General features: G+C 42.2%; 1 protein-coding gene across 1 annotated transcript in view; it reads left to right on the top strand.

Moving 5' to 3' along the window:
• WWTR1 (WW domain containing transcription regulator 1) overlaps nucleotides 1-14,574 on the top strand; it is a 136,779-nt gene that overhangs the window by 113,057 nt on the left and 9,148 nt on the right. Inside the window, exons 5-6 of the mRNA XM_047099983.1 lie at nucleotides 12,478-12,611; nucleotides 13,785-13,897. Coding sequence (XP_046955939.1) covers nucleotides 12,478-12,611; nucleotides 13,785-13,897 — 247 coding nt within the window. The remainder of the gene's footprint in view (nucleotides 1-12,477; nucleotides 12,612-13,784; nucleotides 13,898-14,574) is intronic.

Here is a 14,574-nt window from a genome sequence, read left to right as displayed (position 1 = left end):
ATTACAGAAATGCCAACCAAGTTCATTAAATACTGATCCCTTGAGGCTGTGGGACTAGGAGCATTTTGCTGCATCATATTGTGCAATTCTGTACAGCACAGTGGGGAGAAACGTCCAGATTTGCTCATGGAGGCTCACATAGTTCACACTGTGTGTGTGTGTGTGTGTGTGTGTGTGTGTGTGTGTGTGTGTGTTGTAGTTAGGAGGAGGAAAGGAGATGGAATGGATGGTTCTGATGTCTTTTTATTTTTATTATGGAATACAGGAAAAAAGGCCTAATGAAACTTTTTAATTGTGGAAGGTCTCCCCACTCCCATCCAGAGGCAGCCTGCCACTCAGTGTCAAAGATACTATTTAAGCCCATACAATAAAGTGCTGGAGTGTTCTCTGATAGTTTTCTGGGGCACTTGCCAAGATGCCTCATTGTTCAGGTGTGGATTATGTCTATCATTTTGGGTTTTCTTTACTCCTTCTCCTCCTCTTACTTCTTTTTTTTTTCTTTCTTTTTTTTTTTGGTGATTTTTCTGCCTCACTATTTGCACTTAGGCCAGGGCAAGGACAGGGAAATGGACTGTCAATAGAGGTGATACTTGGCTCACCTGTTTAGCTGCCTTTTAGAATTTGGTAGAAAACAGGAATAAGGATAGAGGAAATGGTGGTCCTGATGAGGGCTGAAGATTATCTGTAGACTTCCAGTTGTTCATCCTGTTCCGCTGCCATGCCCTTGGTAGTCAACAACTGTCTGAATAGTCTTTGCTCCCTGGGCAGTTTGTAATGAGCGTGGCTCTCCTCTTGCCTCCCCAAGGGCACGAGCTGTACAGGCTGACTTCTTGGGGGCCTTGCGTTGCAGGCAGCCTTGACCTACCTGCATTCATCACGAGAGAATTTCCAAGAGAGAGGCCCCTTTCCTCTTTCTTCTTTCCTTTTTCTTTCTTTTACATTTTTTTTTTAACATTTATTTAATTTTGAGCGACGAAGTGTGAGCGTGCATGAGTGGGGGAGGGGCAGGCACAGAGACGGAGACACAGAATCTGAAGCAGGCTCCAGGCTCTGAGCTGTCAGCACAGAGCCTAACATGGGACTTGAACCCATGAACTGTGAGTTCATGACTTGAGCCGAAGACATATGTTCAACCGACGGAACCACCCCAGCGCCCCAGGAATCTTCTAAAGTAGGAGAGTTTCATTAAAAATGGCCCCTACAGTTTGCCTTGGCTGCTATAGCAACAGTTGAACTTCTTGTATCCGATAACTGATGAGTTATCTTGGAATGTTGGCAGGTGCTCCAAGCTAAGGGGTGCCCCAAACAAGCACAGGGGAATCCCAGCCAGGTCTGTGGCACACAGTCATAGTAGGAAAGTGAATGTTACCCTGCTTTCAACGGGCATGTATCACACACATTGTGGAGAGTGAATTTTTGTGACAGACATTCTCTCTTGTCCATGATCGTGAGAGTTTTATTTTGCGAAGTTTCCCGAACACGAAGAGGCAGCTTCAAGTTGATGAGCAAAATGGCAACTCTAGAAAAGAAAGCAATCTCAGTTGAAGGTGTGCTTCCCAATATCTTCCTATTGTTAAAAAATAAATTTGAATTCAGTTTGTGACATTTTTTTTCTTTTTAATGAGAAAAATATGTTTTTAATTTATTAAAGATATAATTGACTAGGGTTTTTTTTCTGATTGAGATGAAAGAAAGCATGCACTAAGTGAAAGAGGCGGGTCCAAAAAAGGAACATACACTGTATGACTCCATTTATATGACATTCTGGACAAAGGCAAAACTATAGGAACAGAGAATGGAAGTGGTTGCCAGGGTTGGGGGTTGGGGGGCTGCCTGCAAAGGGGCAACACCAGGGAATTTTGGAGCTGGTGGCACAGTTCTGTAGCTTGATTGGGGTAGCTATTTCACAACCCCATGGATTTGTCAAAACTCAGAAATGTACACCGCAGGGCCCCTGGGTGGATCAATTGTTAAGCATCTGACTGCAGCTCGGGTCATGATCTCACAGTTCGTGAGTTTGAGTCCCACATCCGGTGATCTCGAGCCCAGCTTTGGGTGAGTTTGTGCCCCGCTTCGGGTGAGCATGAGCTCCGCTTCGGGTAAAACACGAACCCCACTTCTGGTGAGCCCCGCTTCTCTCTCTCTCTCTCTCTCTCTCTCTCTCTTTCTCTCTTTCTCTGTCCCTTGCTTACTTGCACCCTCCTCTCTCTCTCAAAAATAAATAAATAAAATAAATAAAAAATAAAAAAAAGAAGTGCCTACCACAGGTGAATTTTATTATATATAATTAAAATAATAATAAAGTAAAATCATCATACAAGAAAGACAAAACACATTCATTGTAAAACAATGTTTAAAATACTCAACAACAAGAACATAAGAATCACTCATACTCTTACTTTGAGAGGGTGGCTGTGAAGATGCTGGTGATTTCTCTCCAGTCTTTGTATGTATCTGTGTGTATGCTGTGTTTTTTAAAACAAAATTGGTAGCATGTCATACTCCCATTTTGTTATCTCTTCTTCTTAATATATCAGGAAGTCATTTATTTATTGTGTATCAGCCATGGAAGTTGTGCCGTGACTTTGGTTGTATGTATTGTAAGCTGCCTGGGATCCTTTCCACAACGGGGCTGGACATAATTTTCAAAATACCGTGAACCACACATGCCCTCAATAACTGTAGAATATTCTGTTACAGCTTAAAAATCACAGTAGTTGCTCAGTATCATAAAGGGCATGTTTGCAACTTTACCCGATGAAATGGAAAATTTTGGTAACTGGTAAGAAATTGAGAAACAGGCCTCTCAGTCACTATTTACTCATCGAGAAGAACAATCCCTTGACATGAAAACAGAGTCATGACTTTATCTAAGCAGAGTATTTCTTTTCATGTGTATTATTCTTTTAAATATGAAGCTGGGGGGGGGGCCTTCTGCCTTGAAGATTTTAACCTCAAGGGCTTCCTGTCAGCCCCCTGGAAGATTCTTAAGTGGAGAAGCCTTCGCTTCCCCTTGTCCCTTCTCAGGGCCTGTCTTGTTGAGAAGCCATTATTATTCCTAGACGAATTCAGCTGTGCTTTTACCCTTGTCTCTCTCATAATTGGAGCTCCGTGGACGGGAGAATGTAGCTTGTCGAACAAAACTGCTGACTAAGCCTGGCCTCTCGTTGCCAGGGCAACGGGGATGGGGACAGAGGGTTTGGGCGGGAGGCCTCTTTTGGAATTCTTCTGGCAGGTCTCACAGATTTCTGTTAGGCCTGACAGCCACTACGGGGTCTGGCTGGCCAGCTGGCCAGCTGGCCGGCCTCGGGCAGCCATTCCTGACTGTGGGCCCAGGAGGGACACACCCGGCCCTGAGCAGCGTTGCTCTGAGAGAAGGATCTGAAGTCTGGTTTTTGTCATGTGAAGAATAGCTATGTAGAGAGGTTAAAAAGTGTCATATGATGGCAGGTCGTGAAGCGTAAATGGTGGCTGTTTCATAAAGAGTCTTTCCTTCAGAAGGTATAATTTAACTTTTCGAAAAGCATTTCATAGAATTAGGGTTCAGGGTCGACTGTTGTCCAACCAATATGTAAATCTACCCATGATAGCCGAGCTACTTAAGTTCATTCATTCATTTGTTCAACAAACGCTCCAGGTACTGTGCACGGCAGTGAGCACACAGACGTGGTCCCTCCTTTCTAGAGAGCTTCAATTCTAACTTCTGTCAGTGTTTTCGTTTGTCTACAAGTCCCAGCAAACACTCCGTTTTCTAAAATGTCTCGGTGCTCCTATGTTGTTGAGAAATAATATCAATTCTTTTTACAAGGACCCTTTTTAAAAAACGGTATAAACTGAACACATGTTTAAAATAGAGGGTCAGCAAGCTTGCACAAAGGAAAAACACAGCTTCATACTTCTGATCTTAATAAGATCACCAGGGTATGAAGAAATAGACCATTTCAAAATCCATTCAGCAGTTGTTGTTTTTTTGTTTTGTTTTGTTTTCTTAGTGAAGAGAGAATATCTAAATTGTAATGCTTTCCTTAATATGATTCTAAGGAGCAACAGAGATTATAGAATAACACAAGATAGTTGTATACATACTGAATGGAAAGATCAGCAAACAGGCCATGGTAATCATTACGGACTCAACAAATGTTTTCCCCAAAGTGTGAGAGTTTCGACTGTTCTTTCGTAGCAGCAGTCTGGCAGCTGAGAATGTATGATGAGGTATTTGAAAAAGGGAGGCTCCAGGAAATGTGACAATGAATTTCTAGAATCTCTTGGCATAGAGTTAAAAAGAAATTTACATTGGGAACATTTTTTTTTCCTCTAAAGAAGGTAAATAATTCAGCATTCTCCCTCAAGTCCCTTAGAGTTTTGGCAGAGACAGCAACTCTTCTGTACCAGAGTAACTATTTTAATGTTAGGATTTCAAAATATTGTCTTTATTTTATTTTATTTTTTCATTTGTTTCTACTCACCCCACCCTTTATAATTAAAACAAGCCAATCTTCCAGTTTTGTAGAATCCCTGGCCACACACGCTAGAATCAAACAGAGCGCCCTCAGAAGGGGTTATTGTCATTTGTTTCTCTTTGAAGTACATTCCAGTGAGGGCAGGAGCTGGCTGGCTGCAGGCATGCCCTCATCCAAGGATGGACAGGGCTGCAGGATGCTTTCAACTGCTGTTTACTTTCTCACCTCCTCTGTTGATTTATTCCACAGGCAAGCTGTAGGCCAGTGGGGAGCTGGAAGGGAAGGAGCTTTGAGGTTTGCTTCCCGGGACATCTTCAACTTACAAATCAGCATTTGTCTTTCACATCCCTCACTCTGTTTTACACCCACCCCCTTCCCCAGCTGCTAGGAAAGGAGTTTGTTGTTGTTGTTGTTGTTGTTGTTGTTGTTGTGTGTGTGCGTTTTTTTTTTTTTAAACCCACATATAATTATTCGTCTCAGGGACCTGGATGAACAACCACAAACTCTGAAAGAGATTCTCAGGCCCTTATTTTGCAACAGTCTTTTCCACCCTCAGCTTGGATAGAGAAAAATAAAGTTGTGGTAGAGAAGGGTAGGGGTGGGGTTACTAAGGGCAGCTTTCCAGATCTTTCTGAAACTGGCCTTTAAAATCTGAACTTACAACTTGATGTGTTGTGAATTCCCAGGACACTAGCTCCACCCATATACGTTGAAAAGGAGCATAAAATATGTCCAGTTCAGGGAGGGAAACTGTGTTCAGGACAGATAAACAAGCTGTTTCATCCAGTCCTCCTCTAAACTGCCTAAAGGAAGGGGGTTGGTATTTCCATTTTTTAGCTGGGAAAATAGGCTCAGAGAAATGAAATAACTTGCCTACGTCCCACAGCCAGTAGGTGAAAGAGCTAAAACGCGGAGGTCTCCTGACCTCAACCCTTGGTTCTTCTTTCTCTGCCACACACTGTCAGTGTGGTGGATACAAAAACAGACTCTGGAGATACATCTTGGGAAGGTTGCTTAACTTCTCCAAGCCTCAGTTTTCTCCTCTGTAAAATGGAGACAGTTGGGTTGTCATGAGGATGAAATGCTAAAGTGCCCAGAACAGAGCTCCGCACATAGTAAGTGATATGCAAGAGTTAGCCAACATCTCTGCCTCCTCAAACCTGTAACACTATCAGTAACTTATTCTGTTGACTGCCTCAGTGGGCGAGGTTCTTTATAAATGTGCTTTTAAATCTTTTTAACAGCCCTGCAAGATGACTCTTTTATAAGCAGTCTTTTTTCCCCCCAGATGAATAAACTGTCAAGAAAGATTAAGAATTTAGCCCAAGATGTTATAGGTAGGGAGTAGCCAAGCTGGGATTTGAACTGCAGTCTTTCCAATTCCAGGGACACTCTCTCTCTTGTGCCAAGCTCTGGACATGTCTGATAGCATTTAACCCTCATCAACTGCTTGAGAATTCCAGTGGCTAGTAGCCCAGAGAACTGAGAAGAGCCAATCCCACCACTCAACAAGACTATTAGCTGGAAAGCCCTTCATCAGATCTGCACCAAATCTGTGGTGGAAGGAATCTTCCTTCTTCCACGTGATAGTCCATGATAGTTTGAGAGCCTTGCTTCTTCGTAAGTCATGAGACCCAGACCCCTTCCAGCCTGAGTTTTCTCCTCCGGTCACTCTTTGCAAAGAGTAGAACAGAGACCTGGATGTAGCCTTGCATGTGGAGGTTGACTGGAGGTAGGAAGGTCTTTTGGAATATCTAGAGAAGCAGTGCTGATCTGCTACTTGAAATGGAAAGGAGGTTTGGAGTATGGAGATATCAAGGAGATAGAACCCACAAGGCTTGGCCCTTGTCCACCTCTTTCTCCCTCTCTAGAATCCTTTGCGAGGTAGGGCACTGGCCTGTGCTCATTGTTATATCCCTGCTGCCAAGAACAGTACCTGGGCACCTGGTAGCTTCTGTTGTATTTAAAAAAAAAAAAAATACAGGTACAAATGAATGAATTTCTATGGGGGCTGAGGGAGTTGGTGGACTTGGATTTTGAGCTGGGATAGGTGGTGTTAGCTTTAGGTGAAGGCTTCAAGTCAGCCAGGAAGTGCTGCTTTGGGGCCAGATGAGGAGTGCATTGTGAGATGTGGGGTTTCAGATCCCAGCTGGATACGTGTATTCAGAAGTCCAGGGCCAGGAGAGGGGAAGCTGGTGGCTTGCTGTGCTTCTGGTGGTCAGGGAAGGCATTCTGGAAAAGATGGAACAACAGAACCTCAAAGGGTGGGGGAGATAGAACTAAGTGAAGAGGGACCCGGAGTACGAGGAGTCTAGGAAACGGAAGACTTGTCCGAGAGGACAGGGTGGGGGTACCTGGAAAGGCATCTGTGCATATACCTACTGGACTGGAGTGGAAATGGGAGGTGAGAGTGAGACCAAGAAGCTCCGATGTGCCTCCAGCCCAGCCTTTGTTCTCCTGCCTGGACTAGGGGGAGCTGGGGCCTCAGCTCAGGCTAAAGCAGCTGCCACACCCACTCTCTGAGTTGGTGGCCTGAGTCTAGGCCTAGACCAACCTTGGCTGACTGAGCCTCTGTTTCCACATCCGTTTGCTTACTCCGCTGCCACCACTTCTGTCTGTGGTTTAGCTATTTTACCTTCGTCAGTCTTGACTGCTGCTTCTTGGTCAAACCAAAGTCAGGCATGTAGGACAGCAGATGTCATGTGGCAGCCAAAATCATACTGAGTCTGGGATTTAATTTTATACCTAATTTTTTTTTTTTAAATAAGTCCTCCCTTGTTTGGATGTGGACCTCTTAGTGATGTTAGTCCTTTTATTTCCAAACTTTGGGGTTTGTACTGCTCTTTTTTCCTCCTTTAATTCATGAGCAGAAATAGGAAAATATTTTCATTCAAAAAAAGGGTAGACTTTTAAAAATTCTAAATATGGAACTTACATAATTAAGTGAAGTGAAACTTCTCGCTATTCTCCGTGTATATTAAAAACTATTTATGTTATATAAAGAAGTTTACAGACCTCTCCTTATTTAAAAGAGGGAGGGAGGAAGGAAGGAAGGAAGGAAGGAAGGAAGGAAGGAAGGAAGGAAGGAAAGGAAGGAAAGGAAGGAAGGAAGGAAAGGAAGGAAGGAAGGAAGGAAAAGAAGGAAGGAAAGGAAGGAAGGAAGGAAGGAAAGGAAGGAAGGAAAAGAAGGAAGGGAAGGAAGGAAGGAAAGGAAGGAAGGAAGGAAGGAAAGGAAGGAAGGAAGGAAAGGAAGGAAGGAAAGGAGGGAAGGAAAGGAAGGAAGGAAAGGAAGGAAGGAAGGAAAGGAAGGAAGGAAAGGAAGGAAGGAAGGAAGGAAGGAAGGAAGGAAGGAAGGAAGGAAAGAAAATTGTTTTCTTAGCTTTGCTGACTCATCATGATGAATTTCACTCGGGTTTAATCCTTCCAAGGTGAAAGTTGACCAGGAAGAAATGTCAAACCACTCAGTGTGGATCAGTTCCACACAATACTGTGGTTTCTAAGATTGTTTTTATTTTTGCTTTTGTTTTCTGGGATTGGATACAGAACATGAGGTAATAATAATATTACTTAGTTAACATTTATTAAATGATCTTGTGTGGGTAGAAGCTGTCATTATCCTCTCTTTCCAAATGAGGAACAGAGAGGTTAACTGGCTGGGAGACGGCAGAGCCAAGGTTCACATCCAAGCACCTGGCCTCAGAATTCCTGCTTCTGACCACTCTGCCCTCCAGCTTATCTTCTGTCTTAGGAGCAGGAAAGAGAGCAGTGGGATCATCACACAAGGATGGAGTTTGTGCCTGGCTAGTTGAGAGATGTATACATAGGGCGTTATTTCACTCATATTTGTGATAGAAGATGAGAATTGAATGTTCTTAGTGTATTTTTTCTTTTATTACTAATCACAATTTAAAATATTCCCATTTGAAGTCTAGTAATATTTTTCATTTATTCATTGAACTTATTGAGTACCTTATTGAACTTATTGAGTATTCATTAAACACTTATTGAGTACCTACTATAGGCCTAGACTGTTCCAGGCAGTGAGGATATAGTTGTGAACATGACAAATTAGATACCTTCTCTCATGGAGTTTTCTAACATTCTAATGGGAAAGACAGAGAAATAGTTAAGTTGTGGGGCACCTGTGTGTCTTAGTCAGTTGAGCATCCGACTTTGGCTCAGGTCATAATCTCACGTTTCTTGAGTTCGAGCCTCGAGTTGGGCTCTGTGCTGACAGCTCAGAGCGTGGAGCCTGCTTCAGATTCTGTGTCTCCCTCACTCTCTGCCCCTCCCCTGCTCATGCTCTGTCTCTCAAATATAAATAAACGTAGAAAAAACATTTTAAAAAAAGAAATACTTAAGTTGCTATGAAGAAACTTTCATGCAGTCTCTGAAGAGGTAGCATTTGTAGGAGGCAGATAGTAGGTGACATATGAACTTTGGGAAGATCCGAGGAGCACGTTCCAAGTAGAGGGAACACTTGGTACAGATGATGGCAGTGGGAGGAGCACCGGGAAGGGAGTGAGTGAGGGGAGCATGTCAGAGACACAGGAGGAGAAGCAGACAGGGCTGGCACATTGGGCTTTGTGGGGCACCATCCAGAAGGGTGTAGAGCAGGGGCCCAACATGATCTTATTTGACTGCTGTGTGGAATGACTTGTAATCCAAGAATAATCTTGGAAAGAGTATTGCCCCCTATAATAACTTTCTAACTCAGTCAAGTATGATTGATGTCTCAAAGTTATTATTCAGGTACATTCAACACGCTTTCTGTATTCTTTCTCATTTGTCAGTCATTTGAAGGTGGAAAATGATAATGTGAGCCCCCTACAGACAGAACATAGCATTGCCTCTTTTGGTGACGTGGGGTCAAGCCTTCAAAATAGTTGGGGAAATGACGATGCTGAGGAATGGAACTTCAATTATCTTTAATTTAAAATAGGGGGAACAGATGTGAATTGGCAGATGGCACAGTGAAACGTTTCCCCCAATATAGTATAGGTTATTTCAACTTTGGTTATTATAGTCTTTTTGAATTTTATTTATGTATTTAATCACACACAAGCGGTCTTGTAAAAATTTATATTGTATCTATTTGAAATATGCCAGCAATCATTTAAATGAAGAGGAAAGTTTAATTTATATATTTTATAGCTAGTTTTTGATAGTTTTTCTTTTAATTTAAACATTTTACTTTCATGTCATTATAGAAGACAAATAGTTCATATGTATTACGTACATGTATATTTTTTATCCAGTAAAGTTCCACAAATAATTCTTATTGTATTTAAATTCAGACCACATTGGTATTGGAAATTCAACCAGTATTCTTTTTTTTTTTTTTTTTTTCAACGTTTATTTATTTTTGGGACAGAGAGAGACAGAGCATGAACGGGGGAGGGGCAGAGAGAGAGGGAGACACAGAATCGGAAACGGGCTCCAGGCTCTGAGCCATCAGCCCAGAGCCTGACGCGGGGCTCGAACTCCCGGACCGCGAGATCGTGACCTGGCTGAAGTCGGACGCTTAACCGACTGCGCCACCCAGGCGCCCCTCAACCAGTATTCTTAAGACACATGGTGAGAGGGGCGCCTGGGTGGCTCAGTCGGTTAAGCTTCCGACCCTTGATTTTGCCTCAGGTCGTGATCTCACGGTTTGTGAGTTCGAGCCCTGGGTTGGGCTCCGCACTGAGCGTGCCCAGCCTGCTTAGGATTCTCTCTTTCTCTCTCTCTCTCTGCCCCTCCCACGAACTATCTCTTCTCCCAAAATAAATAGATAAAATTAAACAAAAGATGTATGGTGAAAAAATTTTGTCAGATATAAGGAAATGCAGCAGTCTCTTCAACTTGTATGTTTAAAAGCATACCATTTAAGGGTAAACCCCACATTTATTTAGAATGGTTAGAAAATAGAATGTGCTAGTTAAAGTTGATTTTTTATGTCGTGAAGTTTATTGACCACGGGATCTCTGCATTCACAGTTTATAAAACACTAGAGGGGTGCCTGGGTAACTTAGTCAGTTAAACGTCTGACTTCGGCTCAGGTCATGATCTCACAGTTTGTGAGTTCAAGCCCTGAGTTGGGCTCTCTGCCGTCAGTGCAAAGCCAGCTTCAGATCTTCTGTCTCCCTCTCTCTCTGCACCTCCCCCATTTTCTCTCCCTCTCTCAAAAATAAACACACGTTAAAAAGAAAAGTTAAAAAAATTAAAAAATCAAAGAAGTAGAAATTTTATCATTGACTAGATGTTTTCAGACTGGTTTGTGTATTTGAGTATGCATGGTGGACTCTGGTCTTCTCACACCAGGTTCAGGTTCAGGTTCAGGTTCTCTATGAGGTCCTCGGTAAGCTTTGGTTGGAGAATAAGTTTTCTAATGCACATTTCCTACAATGTAAAAACAACTATCAGAAAACAACTTAATTTTTCTAGATTTATTCAGAAAGTACTTCCAAGATTGGAATTATGAACTAAAATCAACCTTTAAAAAAAAAGTCCATTTGGGGCACCTGGCTGGCTCAGTTGGTTAAGCGTCCAACTTCAGCTCAGGTGATGATCTTGCAGTTTGTGGGTTCAATCCCCACGTTGGGCTCAGTGCTAACAGCTCAGAGCCCGGAGCCTGCTTTGGATTCTGTGTCTCCCTCTACCTGCCTCTCCCCCGTTTGCGCTCTTGTGTTTCTCTCAAAAATAAATCAACATTAAAAAAAACTTTTTTTAACTTCCTTTTTTTTTTTTGGTTTGCTTTTTTTGGATTACTGGAGAAAATGTGTTAAGTATTCTGGTTATTTGCCACCTGAACAGAAGTGAGCCAGAGGCCCTTTCTAGCCAGGGTGTTTATTTCAATACAAATTAACAATGCAGTTTCTTATCAATCAGGTGTCTCATGTTTTATAAGAGTCACGCTACCATAACTCCCCGTAACAGTACAATGAACTCTAGTAACCGAAAGTTTTTATTGCCAATGACTTCACTAGACTTGTCTAGACAGCAGTTACTCTCTAAAATCATAGCATGTTAGGGCTGGAAGAGATCTAACAAAGATACCGTAATTTAGATGGCCTGAATATTCTGTTTGCCATTGTAGCCATGGTTTTGGGGTTTGAGGGATGGTAAGACCAATGACTTCAGGCTGGAAAGTGGGAAACTGATAGGCATAAATATAGGAAGGGCCGAACTTTGGTTTTGGATGCGAGTCTAAACATATAAAAGTATTCTTCTCTGGAAAGAGCAGCAAATTTGAAAAGAATTTGATGTCTGCTCATGGTTGTCAAAGTGAGAGAGACTCCCTGGAGGTTTTACCCGGAGAAAGTAATTGCAGTCAAATTCATAACCTTTTGGATTGACTTCTTTTGGCAAAGTAATGCCAGCTTAAGAAAAAAATAATTCTAGCATTCTAATTTTTGGTAATGAAATCCATATGCTGTCAGTTCGTTGTTAGTGAGATTGGGTTTGGCTCTGCATGGTTCCGCAACCTTCAGTCATTTTAATCAGGTCAACAGAATGATTAGTTAAATAGAAAAACTGACCGACTAACAAACTTTTTAACTGGGTTGTTTTGCTCTCCTGGTTGACGCAGATACGATTTGATGTAGAGCCTGACACTGTGGCAAAGACCAGAATGTACCTGCTAGATCAAAGGAGTTCAGTTGCTTTGACTGACTTAGATTTGGTCTGAGCATCTGGCATAAAAATAGCCTTGTCTCTGAGAAAGTGTCTCGACGCCTTTATATGATTTGAGTATTTAAATAATTGGATGGGTGGGACAGTTGTTACAGAAGTGTCCTGAGGTAGATAGTTGTGGACCTTCTCATTAACTTGGTAGATGTCAGAAAGTGACTTATGCCAGTAAGACTTTCTCCAGAGAAAGAACAGTAATGATTTCCTAATGATTTTGACTGATTGGGAGCAAACGTTAAGTGCTTTGTGTTTGGCGGAAGGTTTTCATGTGAAACATACTTTGCTCCAATTCTCGTGAAAATGAGTGAATAACTTGCCTCTCCCTCTGACTGTCCTATTTCTGTAGGAAGCCGCCCTCTGTAGACAGCTCCCCATGGAAGCCGAGACTCTAGTCACTGTTCAGCCTGCTGTCAACCCGCCAGCCATGACCCCAGACATGAGATCCATCACTAATAATAGCTCAGATCCTTTCCTCAATGGGTAAGTTAGCATTTTGGAGTAACTTCTTTTTGCTTTCTTTATTATGTGGTCTTAGAGTATAATGGGTCTTTGTTTATGTTGGGGAAAGGTGGGGAGCTTGAAGTGTGGAGTGGGGATAGAGGGAAGCTCTCCATTTCCTGATGTTGGTAATTGTACTATGGTTATGTAAGATGTCCTTGGGGAAGCTGGGTGAATGGTGCACAGGAACTCTGTACTCTTTTTACATCTTCTACGTGGGTCTAAAACTATTTTACAGTAAAAAAAATTTAATTAAAACAAAGAGATGATGTTTTTAAAATATGAAGCATGTGAGCAGAAAGAAAAGATAATTTGGCCAGAAACATGTTCATGAGTAGAAGTAGTCAAACCTTAATTGTAGCTTTTTCAACCCAAGTAAAGGGCAGTTCTCTATTTCCTGTGTCTTTTCTGCTCTTGCAGAGGCTTGTAGCAAACAAACAAATACAATTCTGAAAGTTTTTAAAAACAGAAAGAGAGGTGAAAACAAACAGTAAGTGAAATAATGAAGAAAAGGAATTTTTAAATTGTTTAAATTTTTAAATTGTTTAAATTGTTGACTTGAAATATTGCAAATGTGCAGAATAATATAAATAACAGGATTTACCCATGTATACAACACTCACATTTGCCATACTGCCATAGATCTTTTTTTTTTTAAGTATTATAGTTAATATTTAAACCCATCCCCACCGCCACTGAAATCTGTCTCTTTCTCTTCTTCCCTCCCTAGTGGTAGCCACTATTCAGAAATTGGTGTATCCATCACACATATTTTTATACTTCCTTTTGGTTGTTAATGTATGCATTCATAAGTAATATTGAACATTGTTTTCTTTTTTAAGAAATTTATATAAATGCCATCATACTCTATTTGCAGAACATGGTTCAACTTATTATTTTGAGATAGAAAGGAAATCAGTGTCAATTTACCATGAAAGGCCGCTTTTATTTGCCTACAGTCTTTTAATTTCACTGACATTGGCATGCATACTTTAAAATTAATGGGAGGTGCAAAGTCTGCCTCCCTTCATTACCTGGAAAGTGGGACAGAATGGCAGAACTGCACCAGTTTAGGGTTTTTGTGACCTGTGGTTTTATTTTGGAATTTCTTGGTGTGGGCTTGCATTGAAGTTTCTCCCATATTTTGCTCCCCAGGGGGCCCTATCATTCGAGGGAGCAGAGCACCGACAGTGGCCTTGGGTTAGGGTGCTACAGTGTCCCGACGACCCCAGAGGACTTCCTCAGCAACGTGGACGAGATGGACACAGGTGAGAGCAAAACCTGCGGGTACTTGCAGTGTGTTTGCACACTTGCATCGCCCCCTTGGTCCTCTCTGTTCTGCATCCCACCAGAAACACGTCATCTCAACAATAACATAAAGTGACAACTGAAAAGCCACCCAAACCTCAGGCACTATTAATAAATTCTAGTCCTTTCTTCCACAGTTTATACAAATGCAGTTTTATATATGGCACGGAATTTTAAATTCCTTTCTTCCTTCCCTTCCCGCCCTTCTTCCTTCTCTCCCTTCCCTCCTTTCTTTCCTTTCTTTTTTTAAAAATGTTTATTTAGTTTTGAGAGAGAGAACACAAGCTAACAGCAGCGAGCCAGATGAGGGGCTCTCAAACTCATAAACCATGAGATCATGACTTGATCTGAAGTTGGACGCTCAACCAACTGAGCCACCCAAGACCCTCTTTTCTTCCTTCCTTCCTTCCTTCCTTCCTTCCTTCCTTCCTTCCTTCCTCCCTCCCTCCCTCCCTCCCTCCCTCCCTCCCTCCCTCCTTCCTTTCTTTCTTCCTTCCTTCCCTCCCCTCCCCTCCCTTCCCTCCCTCTCATTCTTCCTCTCCTCCCCTCTTTCTTTCTTCCCTTCCTCCTTCCTCCCCCTTGCTTCCTTGCTTCCTTCATATAGCCTCCCCTCACAATTGCATTAATGCCACACTGT

This window comes from Lynx rufus, unplaced genomic scaffold (assembly GCF_022079265.1).
Source record: "Lynx rufus isolate CCGP_SWC_20201006 ecotype Redwood Valley unplaced genomic scaffold, mLynRuf1.p SCAF_5, whole genome shotgun sequence".
In the NCBI taxonomy this organism is placed as follows: Eukaryota; Metazoa; Chordata; class Mammalia; order Carnivora; family Felidae; genus Lynx; species Lynx rufus.
The sequence above is the reverse complement of the archived record's forward strand: the minus strand, read 5'-3'. Positions and strand labels throughout refer to the sequence as shown.